Here is a 14162-nt window from a genome sequence, read left to right as displayed (position 1 = left end):
ATCTGTTTGCAGGGAACTTTATTTTATGACAGATGTTTTGTGGACTTATTTTCAAGACGGTATAACATGGCCGACCGATGAAGAGTGGGAACAACTGCGGGGCAACTGGAATACTATTCCAGATGCTGTTGGGGCGATAGATGGAACGGTACACGCAATCGAGATCCCAGAAACTGAGGATCCCCACCTGTTCTACAGTGGCCATGTCCACAAATATTGTATCAGCACTCAGGTCATTATCGACAATTGTGGAATGAGTTGTGCTCCCCTTGAAAAATCGGTATATGGAAGTGGCCCCTTTGTTACTGTGCTACTGTTGTGTGGGGTGCGGGTGCGTTTGTGGAGGGGGGTACGATACATGTACTAACTCAGCAATTTCTCTTGCAATAACTTCTCTTATCCTTTGTCGGAGTTGTTTTGCGGTTCGCCTAGCGTATAATGCCCTTGTGCGTTTCGGCAAACGGTTGACATTTTGCCGGATGTTGCCTAGAATGCGAACATAATTATTTCTTTGTCGCTGGTACCCTTCCCGGAGAAGGGCCATCTCCTCCATGCCAACAAGCACTCTATCACACATGACTGTTCGTTCACTTCGACAACACTGTACTAAAAACCGCGCTAAAACTAGACCCATATCATAGTCATAACTTGTTAACTGTTACTCAGCCACAGTCCAACAATGGATCGGTTTCTTTTGCATAGTAACTGCTTAGATAATAAAAAGACACTCAATTTGGTTAATACGAGCCAACCAGGCTTTTAATATGTAAAGTCAAGAACTTAGTGAGCCCCCCTTTAGGTCGGGGGAGCTCCCCCGAACCCCCCTACGAGCATATGTTAAGTGCAAGCTCTAACAACTACAGCTGTTACAATGGGGGGACACCCCCCAAACCCCCCTCCGTCGACATAGGTTTTTACCAGTGCGTTGGGGGGAAGCTCCCCCAACCCCCCCCCCCCCCCGGTGGACAGTCAACTAGCCCTTCTGTGTCATACTGCTGGAGGGGGGGTGCGATGGGACCATCCATATAGTTCCTTCCGACACATTTTTGTTTTGGTAATGTAATACATTGTGATTGACCTTATTCACGGGAATCGGGCGTTTCCAGTGATATACGACACAAATGGGTTGTCCTCATGCATTCACTTTCGAAACGCATTTTAAAATAGATGTTACGTCCTGTTAATGGGGCACGTCATCATCGCGTACATTTGGGAAAAACTCCCTAACGAGACCGGAGCAGACGGCTGAAAGTAGTTTAATTATTGGCCGCTAGGGTACAGAATGTACGTCGCTCACCCGAATTTTTCACGCAACTATAGCTAAATAGAGCTAGTTCTAGTTTGTGATTCAATTTGATACTTCAGATTTGGGCAGTAGACCAATATAACTTAGTCGTCAGTGTGGTTTTAAGCTGGAAAAACGTATTTGTTTTTCTTAAAGTGCCTTTTTTGGACGGGTGTGTGCGATTGTTTTGTTTTTATGTCACGTGACCTCGATCATGTCGACACAAAATTGAAATAAACCACCCTTTTCTGTCATTATTTAGGACGGATATTTCTCTGATAAAAATATTAATATAATTGGCCAATTTCTTAGGCATATGATGTAGCGAATTCCCATGAAGATTTAAATTAATTTCAACCAATGGGATAGCAACCACCACCGGAAGATCGCGGAGAAATCGGTAAACTCAACGGAGTTAATTCAGAAAAATACCAAAAAAAATTGTTTGTAGGATATACAATCTCTCTTTATTTCTCATCATTCATTTACATTATCTACTCCCGCACACACGTGTATCTTAAGAGCCCCTCCTAAAGGGGGGCTTATCAATAATTGACCGCTTGTCTATAACAAGGCCTATTCGGTAACATCGGTAACATCGATTTCCCTTCATTGACAGTTAACCAACGCACGTTGTCAAAAAGCTATTGTATGTATAGGTGGGCGTTCCTAATGTGCTTTGGTGACCACCAATCAGAAGAAGGACCTTATATATGTATTCATCACAGCAGCGCAGCCCTGGTGGTAATGCTCTTGTAACCAATAGCATCAAAGTTAACAAGCATGGTACGTTGAATTAGGTACTTCTTAGGTTCCCGTCTGTCCCTAACGTTCTATCATGAGACAGACCTAATAAGACCGGAAACAACGGCCCCATGCACCGTGGCGGTTCGATAGCCAGTTCCATTCCAAAATGCCAGTAAGTCAAAATCAGCTCAGCGAAAGTAAACTACAAGCTACATAACGACATTGTTCCTTTAACCTTTCATACGACACCTTCTAAGTAATGATGAGTCTGATACTTGGTACATCACGGCTGACGGAGGCCAGTAAAAGCCTTTTAGTACTAAGTGATACGGGCGTTTTCTGGTCTTAGGGGTCCATTTGAGGCATGTCGTGAATATCGAGATCAATATTCGGCATAATGTCCCGTCCAAACTAGACAAGAAGTTTGCCATCAGTTTATTGCCGACAATCATGGGTTCTTTGGTTGACCATTGGCACCACCATTTCGGCCAGAACTTGAAATCCTAAACCTAATAGAACTCGTTTAAAATGAAGTGAATTCCAGTTTCACGGGCGGGAGTCTGTTTTCCAGACAACAGCCGATGTTTTAAATGGGCATTCATTTCATTTTACAGTCCGCTACAACCGACGCCCAAAAGCAGTAATAAAAGCTCATTTCCGATGGTTGACCGCATTATGTAGATTTTTGGAATAAAGCCGCTCGTCTCCTGAGGCACCTGGTCCTATTAAGGACCACTTACGTGGGATCGAGTTTTTTCCCCAGCCGCCGAGACTTCAAAGTCACCCTTATAGAATTTGCAACTGTCAAAGTGCTCATCTTTGAAAAAAAATCAACAAAGGTAGATGGCCGAAGCGATTGTGCTACTTTTTATGTCAATGCTTATTTTAGACGTCATTAGGGAGCAGGGGTGTCTCTGGTGTCTGTTTAAAGTGTGTTATGATGTTAATAGCCTAACGCATTCTATTGTTTCATAATCCGTTGTCTGCGAGATGTCTTCAGCTTACCTGATGAGATTTCAGTTTGTGGGCGTCAACTATTGTTACCCGTAGCTAGATATTTGTTTTAATCTAGCCAACCAGCCGAACCTAAGTGCCATACTGCACAACATCGTGGATGCCTCAAGCCAATCGGTTTCTTGTTAATTTCATTAATACAGTATAGTTTGCTTTCAGAAGGTTAGCACGTTGACATTTTCGATTTCAGGGCTACGTAAATCACTATTTCAAAAAGGAACATTCAGCGCCATTTTGTTATGACGCGATTCTAATGACGTCAATTCCTGTCTTTCCAGCAGCCATGAACACAACTTGCGTCGTCGCCATTCTGTTGGTTGCCTTTTCTCTCGTCGCCGCCTCCCCAGCCAGATCTAACAGCATAGCCGACAAAGAACGGCAGGTAGGGCGAACTCTTTTGTCAGTCCACATTCGGGACAGAAACCATGACTCAGATTATCCATTCACGAGCTGACGGAGTCTAACCCATCGTTTTAACATTTCGACTGCTTCCATATTTAGCACCAATCCAAGCAGTTTGTGCTGCCAAAGCATAACCGCTGAATTCAAACCGAGGCTTTATCGGCGCATAGTGCATTACACTGTAAAGTACGGTTCATCCTAAACCAGGTGTTTTACATGAATCGCTCTCACGCTACCTTATATAACATAAAAACTGCAAGTGAAATGCGAATGACGGGTGCCTTATCGACTTTAAATCTGCTGCCTTTAGCATAATGTCAGCGTGATGGAAACTATCTCAGATTTTTGCACGCTGAGTGCTCAGGTTTGGTTATTGATGTCTGCAACAGAATGTCACCGCGGAAGGAACCAATTGAATTTCTCCTCGGAGTGGTGAAAATGGATCAGATTGAGCCAGTCAAAGTGTTGCCTCAAACTGAGTTATCAGATTTTGAAAGTATCTGACAGCATCCTTTCATAGCACATTATGCATACATACATGTACGTATTAGAATATCAGTGCGAAGATTCGAGTCAGATCGACGATTAATCTTTTCCCCAATGAATTGCGGCGGTTCTGAGTAACTACATTGAAGAAATGGTTTATACATGTATTATGCGAGAGTCCTAATCTAGATATATATTTACTGGTGACTCAGGAAAATAGAAATGCACAATGGCGTTATGCACGTACATTATGTATGCAAAATTAGCTAGAATTCATACCTTTATACTTTTTAATCTAAATGATGTAATTTTTGTTTTTTTCTCTCCAGGAAATCATGGCCAGCGCGGCAAAGATCCTACGAATCGTCCTAGCCAGCTCAGAGAAACTCCCCTACAAACGGGGAGCCGGAGTGGTCGACTCTCTATGGACACTCCCCAACAACCTAGAGGCTGTTGGCAGGAAATAAGCTGAAAAGGTGTGAGACGTCTTCTTTTTTGCTTTCCTCTGTCTTGTTTAGTACTCTAAAAAAAGTGCGTATCACTACAATTTCCAGTGCATGCCTAATATCAAGTATTCATGAATACTTGCTAATATGAGTTGTTTTTCAGTGTTCCTTATGCCTCAATGTCTCCTGTGTCAGGCTAACGATAAAAACTAAGACCATGAGTAAAGGAGATGGCGACACTGAGAGAACGATCTTTTCTATCGACTTCAAAACATATCGCCATTTCAATTGCTTGTGTTACTGATTTCATTTCCTTGTATCTTGTAGCAGAAACTGGACTGGACAATACGGAATACAGATGAAATGGAAGGTGCGTGTCATCAGAATCATACCGGAAGTTACGTCGTAGCCTCGATGTCATCTTCACAGACCTAATCATACACATGGCCGGATCCGTAATTACCTTTGCCTCGATATTTCAAAACTCACATTGGATTTCTTCCAACAAAGATCTTCCTCTAAACTCAACTATCTGAACTCACATATCAAATGATTCCCCTGAGAATTTCGCAGTTCAAGTCTCGTTCAAACCCTACATTTGCCTCTTAATTTCCATGTTCAAAAGATGCAGGCATAATCAAGACATGGGAAAGACTACAGTTCTGAAATTCTTGAAGAGTAGGGGTCATGCTATCGTTCACAGTTCATTTTCTATAAAATTAGTGCACAATAAATTGTAATTGACAAGAATTGTGTATTTTTTGTATTTGTCCTATATATATGTATGACACATTCTTGGACGAAGCAGTGAGAGGAGTGTCGGGTAAAGATCTTGCACGACAACAATAGAAGGCTCAGCTCTACAGCCCCATGATTTAGACTGCAGACATCAGACCCGGCTATGGTCGGAGTTCCTCTGGTCGTTCAGAATCATCTTGACGCTCAATGTATTGACATTGCTCAGCTTCCAGACACCGCGCGTCGGCGGAGGCTACGGAGGCAATACGTAGAATGGACTCAACCAAACTGTCTTGCTGATGCTGAGATAGGCCTAATACATGTATATTGTTTTCTGGTAAACTGTCGTCAGCGTAGTCTAAGGCGTGTCTGAACCATCACATCTTAGTGTGAATCAAAACAAAACATGTATAATCGATATACACACTCGGGGATCACCCCAGGAAGTTTTATTTCACAATCATCTGATTCTCCGAAATTAACACTGTTACCTGTAATCGGATTCGCAAAATATGCCGAAAATGCGTTCTTATTCAAACTATCATATTTACATGTGTCATCATTGGAGAATTTAGAATTTCATTCAATGGCGAGAGCCGGGGTGACAGTGGCCAAGCTAAGGACTCCATTGCTGCCACGATCTTAATCTAGAGTTGTCTATCTTGGGAAATAATCAGTGACCAACAGGGTCGAACCAATAAAACTCAGTACATGGATATGGACTGCCATGGCTTTTACATCGTGCCTTTTACAGCCTCTTCTTCGTTTTACCATCGTCGGTACGCTTCTGCCCCTTTCGTCCCCGGCGGTGCTTCTTTCTCAGGTTAAGCCGGTTGGAGCGCCTTTTTCCCCTTTTGCTGTTCAATTTCATCTGCTTTCGCCGTGGTTGGGCTGAAATTTCAAATTTAACAATGTAGAAACTGTATACAAACAACTCCATTCATTCCTTGCTCCGGCTAGCTAGGGCTATAGTCTCGATAACTGAGATTTTTCATGCATGTCCAGCCCGAAAATGACAACGTACTGCGCCACACAGGGCAAAATTCCCCGTGGTGTCAATATTGTTGAATAGACTATTCAACAAGAACTTTCCCTGAACTTCGGCGTACTGCGTCGTCTATCCTATGAAGTACACTGTATCTATCAATCAGACCCAGCAAGACAGGTTGCTTTCTACCGACCACTCTCAGTCGTCAGTTCTGCATTTTGAGTGTTTGAATAAAATTGTTTAAAGTGGCAATGTGCATTTGTTGTTGCCCATCATATGAGAACGCAAAAGAAGTGATGACAGACACAGGTACGTGAACAAAGATAAGCGGGAGTACCTGGGGCAGTCCCATTACAGAATCGAATGGAAGTTGTACACGCCTCACAAGGCCGTAACAATCCGGTTGTGTTGGATGGAACTCGGTTCAACGCGGTTGTCGGCAACTTCGTAAGAAGAACACACATGTTGGCCCCTTCGATGAAAACAGCGGATCGGCAACTGGCGGTCATTGGAAGAAATGAGAGGATAGTTCAGCGATAAGAAATGGTGAATCGAACGGTAGTACAAATGTCACGTGGTTGAGGATTTCACGAGTTTGAGGACGGAAGGCTCTTCACACAAACCATCCCCAATTCCCCCAAAGAGCGGCAAACTAGCTCAATATATCTCTTTCATTGCAAGGGAATTTCACAGTTATTATAACGCTTCAAGTTATTCTTCCAGCAGATTGAACCGAAGTCTTTCAAATAAAAGACTCTGGTACATCCTTAAGCTGGCTATTGACGTACCCGTGGATGCTCCTGCGTTCACACTTGGCGCTACAACCCTCGCTATCGTTGGTTGGTTTGACACTGCCAGCAGCATAGCCCTCATATTTGATTGGAGACGAGCTGTTGTAGACTTTGGTGATTGGCTGGCATCGATTATTATCCTCGAGGTCTGCATGAACACAAACATGGTTAAGATTAAGAAGTTACTTGTGCCGGTGTAGGAGTTTAAAATGTCCTAGGATAAAATGTCCGGGAACAAAGGATTCTATTATGCGCTGAGCTATTGACGGTCATTGCCTCTATAGAACCATATGCCATAACCTGTCAGAATACAATAGGCCCGGACACTTTTTCCAGGGGGGACACTTTTTACTTTTACACCGGCAATACAACATTTGGGAGGATACACTCTTCATATAGAAATGAAGGTTTTTTGAGTTTCTGAAAAACCATTAAAGGTATTTGGCCTACACGAATATGTACCCAGTAGATTTTTATTGGTAAAATGAGAAACCCCAAATAACTTTTAAGATGGTGTAAAAACCTCTTGGGGTTTCTTACTTCGCTGAAAAACGTCTACGGGTTGCATATTATTTGTGCCAGTGTTGGCCGAAAAACCACTAAAAAAAGCTGAAAAAAACTTTATTTCTTGGAAAGTGACGAAAATGTGGGTCACGATGCACACAGCATGAACGAGGAACATTGATCTGAATTGAAATTTACACTTGTATACCGCAAAATCCCAAATGAATTTGCTCTAATTGGGTGCTTCAAAATATCGTCTGAACAGATGGATTTTTAGCCCAAGCCTGAAAATGGCAACAGTCGTAGCCTTTTGAATATCATGACTGAGTTCGCTCCAAAGTTTGGCCGCCTGCATAAGGAAGCTCCTGCCTCCGGATGTCTCCAGGCGATACACGTAGGCCTAGATCATATAATAATGTACATTTCATACGGATACTTACTAATTTTTCTCATCACCTTACGGACGCACTCTTGATGTGCTTTAATCTTCGTCTTGCGGCCTTTCCCTTTGGCCCTTAAAATTTCTGAAATGCAGTTTCCACAACATAAGCAAGGATAATAGTACACGTAGACCTTTACATGTATACATTCATCATACAGCAAACCTCCTTATCAGTTTGGCATGGTAGCAATTACATGCACAAGAATTACAAGCATGTCATGGCGGTTGTACAATTTCATTAACATTATTTCAAAATTTTCTCCTAATCAAATCATGGATTGTAACTTTTCTAAAATGTATTGTATACACTGTCAGCAATACGCGTCAGTGGGAAATTGTCTAACATATATCCAGTCGTGGCATAAAACCTCAATCCACCTCCCCGAGATTGACTGTCGGGGGTGCTAAGTTGCAGGCCTAGGCCACGTCGAAACAGAGGAATCAGATGAAACAGAGGAAGGCTATGGTGAGCGATAGGGTACGGTATATGTATTGGAAACCTTACAAAGAATATCAGCTTCCGTATGAGAATCGGTCTCTTCAGAGAAGATACATACCTCTACATTTCGCAATACCTGCGGATGAGAAGAACAACGTTTTACAAAAGGCTGAAAACTTTACGACATACAGCGTGTTTAAAAAAAATGGCACAGACAGTTCCCAGATTTCGCGCACATGCTTTTCGTTATCCAGGGTTAATCCACCAATCCACCAGGTCTGAATATCTTATGATGAAGACTCGGCGTGAAATTTTAACTCTTGAAAGATGATTCTTTCCAAAGAGAGGCTTTGGTTGACGAAAGTCCCGGATGTGCGCCGATCGTTGTAGAATCGGTCACTTTGAAAAGTATGTAGTCTCTGCAACAGGGCCGCTGCAGTTGCGTTACTAGATTTTTGATCGTAAGATATTCCTGACCAGAAGGTTGTCGGCAGGGGTTGATGGTATCAAAAATGCAACTGCAGTATCCCTGTGACAGAGGTAAAACATAATACATGTAAATATGGCTTAGGGTTCTTCTCAAATTTAACTCCTTGCGCGTTAAACAATTTAGTTTTTTTCTTAATGCTACATACACGCATGTTTTCCAATAAGCAATACGATCGCGAGGATTGGAAAACAAGTCCTACCTTGACGCCTCCTGGACCAATATGAAGAAGTTCGCCGGCCTTTTTTTGCTCCATGACGACTGTTTGACCTTTTCGGGTTTTTGACCTTGTTGACGTTTTCAACCTTGCCTCCACTGGCAACAGAACGGTCATTCTTCTTATGATGCCGTCCCTTGGCCCTTTTCTCTACAAAACGATTGAAAGGCTATTTTAAGGACTTACAAAATACCCTTCATGCTAAGAAATATTTAAGTCCTCAATCCCCGGTGTCGTTCTGGCAGTTTTGGTTTCAAAATTCATTGCTGCCCAGCGTTGGCAGCAATAATTTGTCCTGGTCTTTGCCAGGGGTCAAAACTCAGCTGGATGCCATGGCCAAGATAATTCTCGTGAAAACCTTTACATCTACCATAAGAGACCACAACATACATGTCCGCGATTAGCACATGAAGACAGAACTACAACATCTTAACTTTCAAATACAAGGAATTTTTGGTTTGCTTAATAACCACATTTAATTCGTACAAAATGAATGTTGATGTTTTTTTAAATGCCAATTTGGCTCCTAGCTAAAACTAGCATTTCAAATTTGGCTGTCTCAGTCAGTGCCAACTACACGACAGCAGGAAAGAAAAAGACTGGTCTTACCTCTTATCATTTCCAACTTGCGTTTGCACCACGTCTTCTTGCTCAAGGTTTTGTCTTCTTTGGTCAAATTCTCCTTGGCCTTATCTGTGTTACACATATTAATTCGTGAGTGGAAGCATATCTCCACATAAGCGCTTTACGCCGCGATTTGCACTCTCTTCAAAGGCAGTGCACGTGTTGACGCCTGTGCCGCACTTATCCCGATACACGGCAATACGGACGGTTAGTCTATTCACTTGTCATGTATACACGGGCACCAACTATATGAGAGTAGATCTGTATTGGTGTATTTCCGGAGTGGCGCAAGTTTGTAACATGTAGGCTACATATATTCCGGCCGGATACTGGAGCTAATGATAGCATCGATGCATGACAGTGTAACTGGGAAACAGTTTATACATTTTAACGTGTTCCCCGGTTAAAGGTCCCACACTCTACACTGCCCAACGAACAACTAATCCTTGGGAAATAATTCCCTCAGCCCCCCCCCCCCCCCTTCCCCGTCCTCTCTCAGATACAGTTCTGGTAACTTTTCATTTGTCATGCTAATTAAAGTCTTGATTATAACTTGATTATAATCCATATTTGTGAGAGAAAAACACTAACTTACCGATTATTGCTTTGCATTTAGCCGCTTTAGCTAACCCTGGAAAGTATAAAATTAATTTAAAACACTCATTTGTGTGTCTTCTGCAGTGAAAGAATCTCAATTTAACATCCGCAATCATACATGTCATAATATTATATTGACTTACATGTAAAAATCCTCTTGCAAACTTTGCTGTTCAATGTCTTAGACTCCTTTTTGGTCAAAGTAACTGTTTCGTTGTCATTTTTGGCTGTTAATGGGTAAAAAAGAATTCGTTATTAGCAAAAATAGATGAAGTTAACATTTTTATGACTAAATCAGGTACACGCTTAAAAGTAGTTTGAAGACATTCCATAGTAAGGTTTGTAACGAAAGATTCTGTATTTATAATAAATTGCCATCATTCGATCAAATATTTATTGAATTATTATATAGTATCATTAAATGGTGGTAAATTGAAAAATCATCCCTACCTTTAAGGGCCAGACATGGTTTCAACATTTTCGTCACGTGTCCTACCACAAGAATTCAAAAATTAAGACGCTGAACCTTTACGACCAAGCCTAGACTAACGTTGACTTTCCTTTGCATACATGCCGATGGCATAACGAATTTAATACGCTAAAACGTTCTCAGATCTTTAATAGCAAAAAGAAAAATGTCTTTGCCAATTAGCCCTTTTCCACAAACGCTGCATCTAGTTCTTTCATGTTATAATTCAATTTTGGCCATTATCAACTTTTTAAAGGCCAAGGCGGATTATCCCTTCACTATGCTTGTTCTTCTTCTGTTTCATAAGTAAACTATTTTTGGCGTTTTTTTTACAGTTTTGTTTTAACTCGACGCGTTATTCGTTATTTGCTACTGATTTTGAGCACACACAACTACTGGCGTGGAAAACCTTTCCCGCCTCCACTGACGGTGCTCCCGAGGTCGGCACTACGTCACTACGCTATAAACGTCATTGCCAGTAGGCCTACATATATATCTTCATTTTTAACAATGAACTGGCATATTTTTTTACAAAATATGAGATCAAACTGTAAATGATGCAATCGTCTATGTACGAACCTTTTTTTTCTCCTTTGCCATGCTTTCTTTTACCGCTCGAGTGCGTCTTCTTTCCGTGTTTGGCTGGAATCCATAGACACATGGGTGATATGAATAAAGACTAGCAAATGCTTTTACTCCGGTTTTGTACAGGAAGGCCTAGTGTAAATGTACATGGAGATTTAGATAAAAGCATTTGCTAGTCTTTATTCATATCACCCATGTCTCAAGTTATTTTTATTGACATCATCGACGGACAAATCAATCAATGCAAAAAGGCATATTATAAGCAATGTATGATACAATGTTCATAGAAAAATACTGCTTTTTCTCACTATCGAATTCTAGACAGATACCAGTTTAACAATCTTCTGAATCCCAGCTGAGTGCCGAGTAACTTTGAGAGTGAACGCATTACCGGCAGGTTTGTATCAGAATTATCGAAAATGCCCTAAATGCAGGAATCGCGACATTGTAATCCTCTGAGGAAATAATGCATCTGCATATATTCTATGAATTGTGAGATAAGGAACTTTTTGATTGTCCGATGAAACATTACAATATCATCAATCATAAAATACAGTACCGAATTTTTTGCAAAGCACGCTCTCCGCCATCTTGTCCTCTTCCTCCGTTCGTGTTGTTTTCGGTTTAGCTGTAATGATGACTTCCGTTAGTTAAAAGGTCATTCGACAGATGGCAAATTGAAGCGGGATGGCGTGTCATCGCTGATTGGTTGATAGGTTGTACAGGTTGTACTAACGTAATTCCTTGTACTAAACGCTGCTGATTTGACATTATGCTTTCAATTAATTGCAACTTGGTTTGCTAATGGTGAAGCCTCTTTGAAAAATACACTGACCCATGCCTTTTATCCCCCCCCCGAAGAATTATTTAGTCTCGTCTGGCTTTAGACGCTTTTGCCGCAGTCATTGATTCGATGTTGTATTTCTGCCATCGCATGTTGCTGCTTGTTAGATAATGCAGTGTGCGGACCTACCCCTGATTGCCTTGCATGCCGTCATTTTATGTTTTCTGATTTTCCATTCTAAAATAAAGAAAATGTAGTGATAAAAGGAATCAGCAGTTCTCCAACTCCACATCCCTCTCAGAGGAGATTCCCTCATCCGTCTATTTCGCCTTCACCAGTTTCCTCGCTGCAGTTTGCAGTTTTGGACATAGCTCTTGTGATGGGATACTTTATTGGACTAGCTGCTGATATAGCCAACCCAAACTCACAACTTCTTCGTCAGAAATCCAGCCCTCTAATCACGGGCCACCCCGCTACTCTCAATCAAGGCCACAAGATGATTCAGTAAAACCACATCCTTTTACTTACTCTTTAACACTTTCCGGCATATTTTGCTGCTTAACGTATGTTCTTCCTTCTTGGTCAGTGTGGTTGTACTATTGGCTTTCGCTGTAAAGCAGAAGAATAAGTAAGTTTTTCACTTTGAGGTCTGAAAACAAAATGTCCCAGCTTATTGCCTGCCAAATGACTATGGAAACTGATTGCGGGTTTTCATGATCTGAGCGTCAATCCGGTCGTCTTCACCATTGTTTCAGACAGAGTCAACTGTGATTTAACAGAGACTTCCGTACTGCACTTCTTCCTGGACCTACCTTTGAGACTAACGCAAGTTCGCCACATCTTCCGTAATCTACCTGCAATTGAGATTATCTTGTGAAAAGAAATATAAGGGGGGAACGACTGTCCAATCAAAATCATTACCCTGAGAGATTACCATGATGTCAGCGATGAGATTTATTTAGATAGAGAAAAGTGGTGAGATGAAAAGAGTTGAGGAGGCAAGGACTGGCTTCATTCGACGCGGGTTAAAAGAGGTTAAAAAACAGATTTCACCTTAAACCGAGATCGAAGTATAAATTAGACACGTGGACGTGACGAAATTCCGGCATCCCCCTTTTGGAGAGGGGTCACCGCCCTGAAACTTATTTGCCAGTAACTGCCATTTTTGCCATCAAATAAATGACCGAAAACTATCTCACCATCGGAATGCTTGCCCGTTTTCCTTCCTGAAATAAGAGACATATATTAAACAATCAAAGTATTGTAGCTGCCGTTACAGGGAAGAGCATGTTCTCAATGAGTCGTATCAGTTCGTATACCTTCGCGGCACAGAAGAACGTTGGCTGTTTTGCCGTGATTTCGGCCAACTGGCCTAGCTACTGCATACTTTTCTCTGCACATGCTATAATACTAACTCGAAGCAACTTAGGTGCAAAAAGGACGTGTAGTCCCTCTAACACATTCATAATCTTTGAGGCCTTTTAACGAAAGTTGTGCATCGATAATTCTCTTCACCCAAAAGGCCACATGTACACAACATCGCCATATAAAACTAGAAAAATTCGTAATTTGCCTCCTATTAGGACTCTTTTTAGAAGAGGCGCAGTCAAGAATAAGAAGGATGTGGGAATTGTTTAAGAATATTTAAAGTCAACTTTGCAGATTTGTCTTCTTACTTTTAGCATCCACAACTAGTACTGAAAAGGAGAATAATACAGCAGTTAATATGGTATTCGTAAATGAATAATGCGCAGCAGTTGATTCTGACTTTTGTATTCACTAAAGTTGATCGTAATTTTAAGCCTTAAATATGGTGGCGATTTTTACAGATTTTAATCCCTCATATAAAAATACATCGGCTTCGACTTACCACTGACGACTACCAACACCAGCAACACGTAGAGAGTCCGCATCTTTCCGCTCTTTGGTCCACAGTGGCCGTGTTGGGGAAAGTGAGAAGATTTATACTGAATCAAATTAGAATCATTTTAATGACAAGCCCACGCAAGCGACACCTTAAAAGGTTGTGCCGATCCTTTTCAGCTTGGGGGAAGTATGGCAGGAAACCTGTCTAAAATTAAAAGGATTCAATTGACATGGTAATGAATCTGTATTTG

At 41.5% G+C, this 14162-nt stretch overlaps 1 protein-coding gene across 1 annotated transcript; it reads right to left on the bottom strand.

Annotated features, from left to right (window-relative positions):
* Positions 1 to 5866: 5866 nt before the first annotated feature.
* Positions 5867 to 13995, bottom strand: LOC135500793 (uncharacterized). Its single transcript, XM_064792445.1, has 18 exons — positions 13916 to 13995; positions 13722 to 13742; positions 13245 to 13271; positions 12858 to 12899; positions 12574 to 12654; positions 12235 to 12282; positions 11821 to 11889; positions 11256 to 11318; positions 10658 to 10699; positions 10351 to 10434; positions 10206 to 10241; positions 9596 to 9679; positions 8972 to 9136; positions 8401 to 8418; positions 7842 to 7925; positions 6895 to 7045; positions 6444 to 6604; positions 5867 to 6009 (listed from the first exon to the last, which is right to left on the bottom strand). The coding sequence occupies exons 1-18, from the start codon at positions 13956 to 13958 to the stop codon at positions 5867 to 5869; spliced, it is 1362 nt and encodes a 453-aa protein (XP_064648515.1). The 5' UTR covers positions 13959 to 13995.
* Between the last annotated feature and the right edge of the window lie 167 nt (positions 13996 to 14162).

Source organism: Lineus longissimus, chromosome 16 (genome assembly GCF_910592395.1).
Source record: "Lineus longissimus chromosome 16, tnLinLong1.2, whole genome shotgun sequence".
Classification (NCBI taxonomy): Eukaryota; Metazoa; Nemertea; class Pilidiophora; order Heteronemertea; family Lineidae; genus Lineus; species Lineus longissimus.
Note: the sequence above shows the minus strand (reverse complement) of the source record. Positions and strands in the feature narration are given on the sequence as shown.

Bases quoted from the DNA above. Each gene is read 5' to 3' on its own strand.
- LOC135500793 (XM_064792445.1), bottom strand. From the start codon at position 13,958: ATGCGGACTCTCTACGTGTTGCTGGTGTTGGTAGTCGTCAGTG. The intron at 13,743-13,915 runs GTAAGTCGAAGC...TCTCCTTTTCAG, and splicing joins GGTGTTGGTAGTCGTCAGTG to TACTAGTTGTGGATGCTAAA. The intron at 12,900-13,244 runs GTGAGATAGTTT...TCTCAATTGCAG, and splicing joins AACGGGCAAGCATTCCGATG to GTAGATTACGGAAGATGTGG.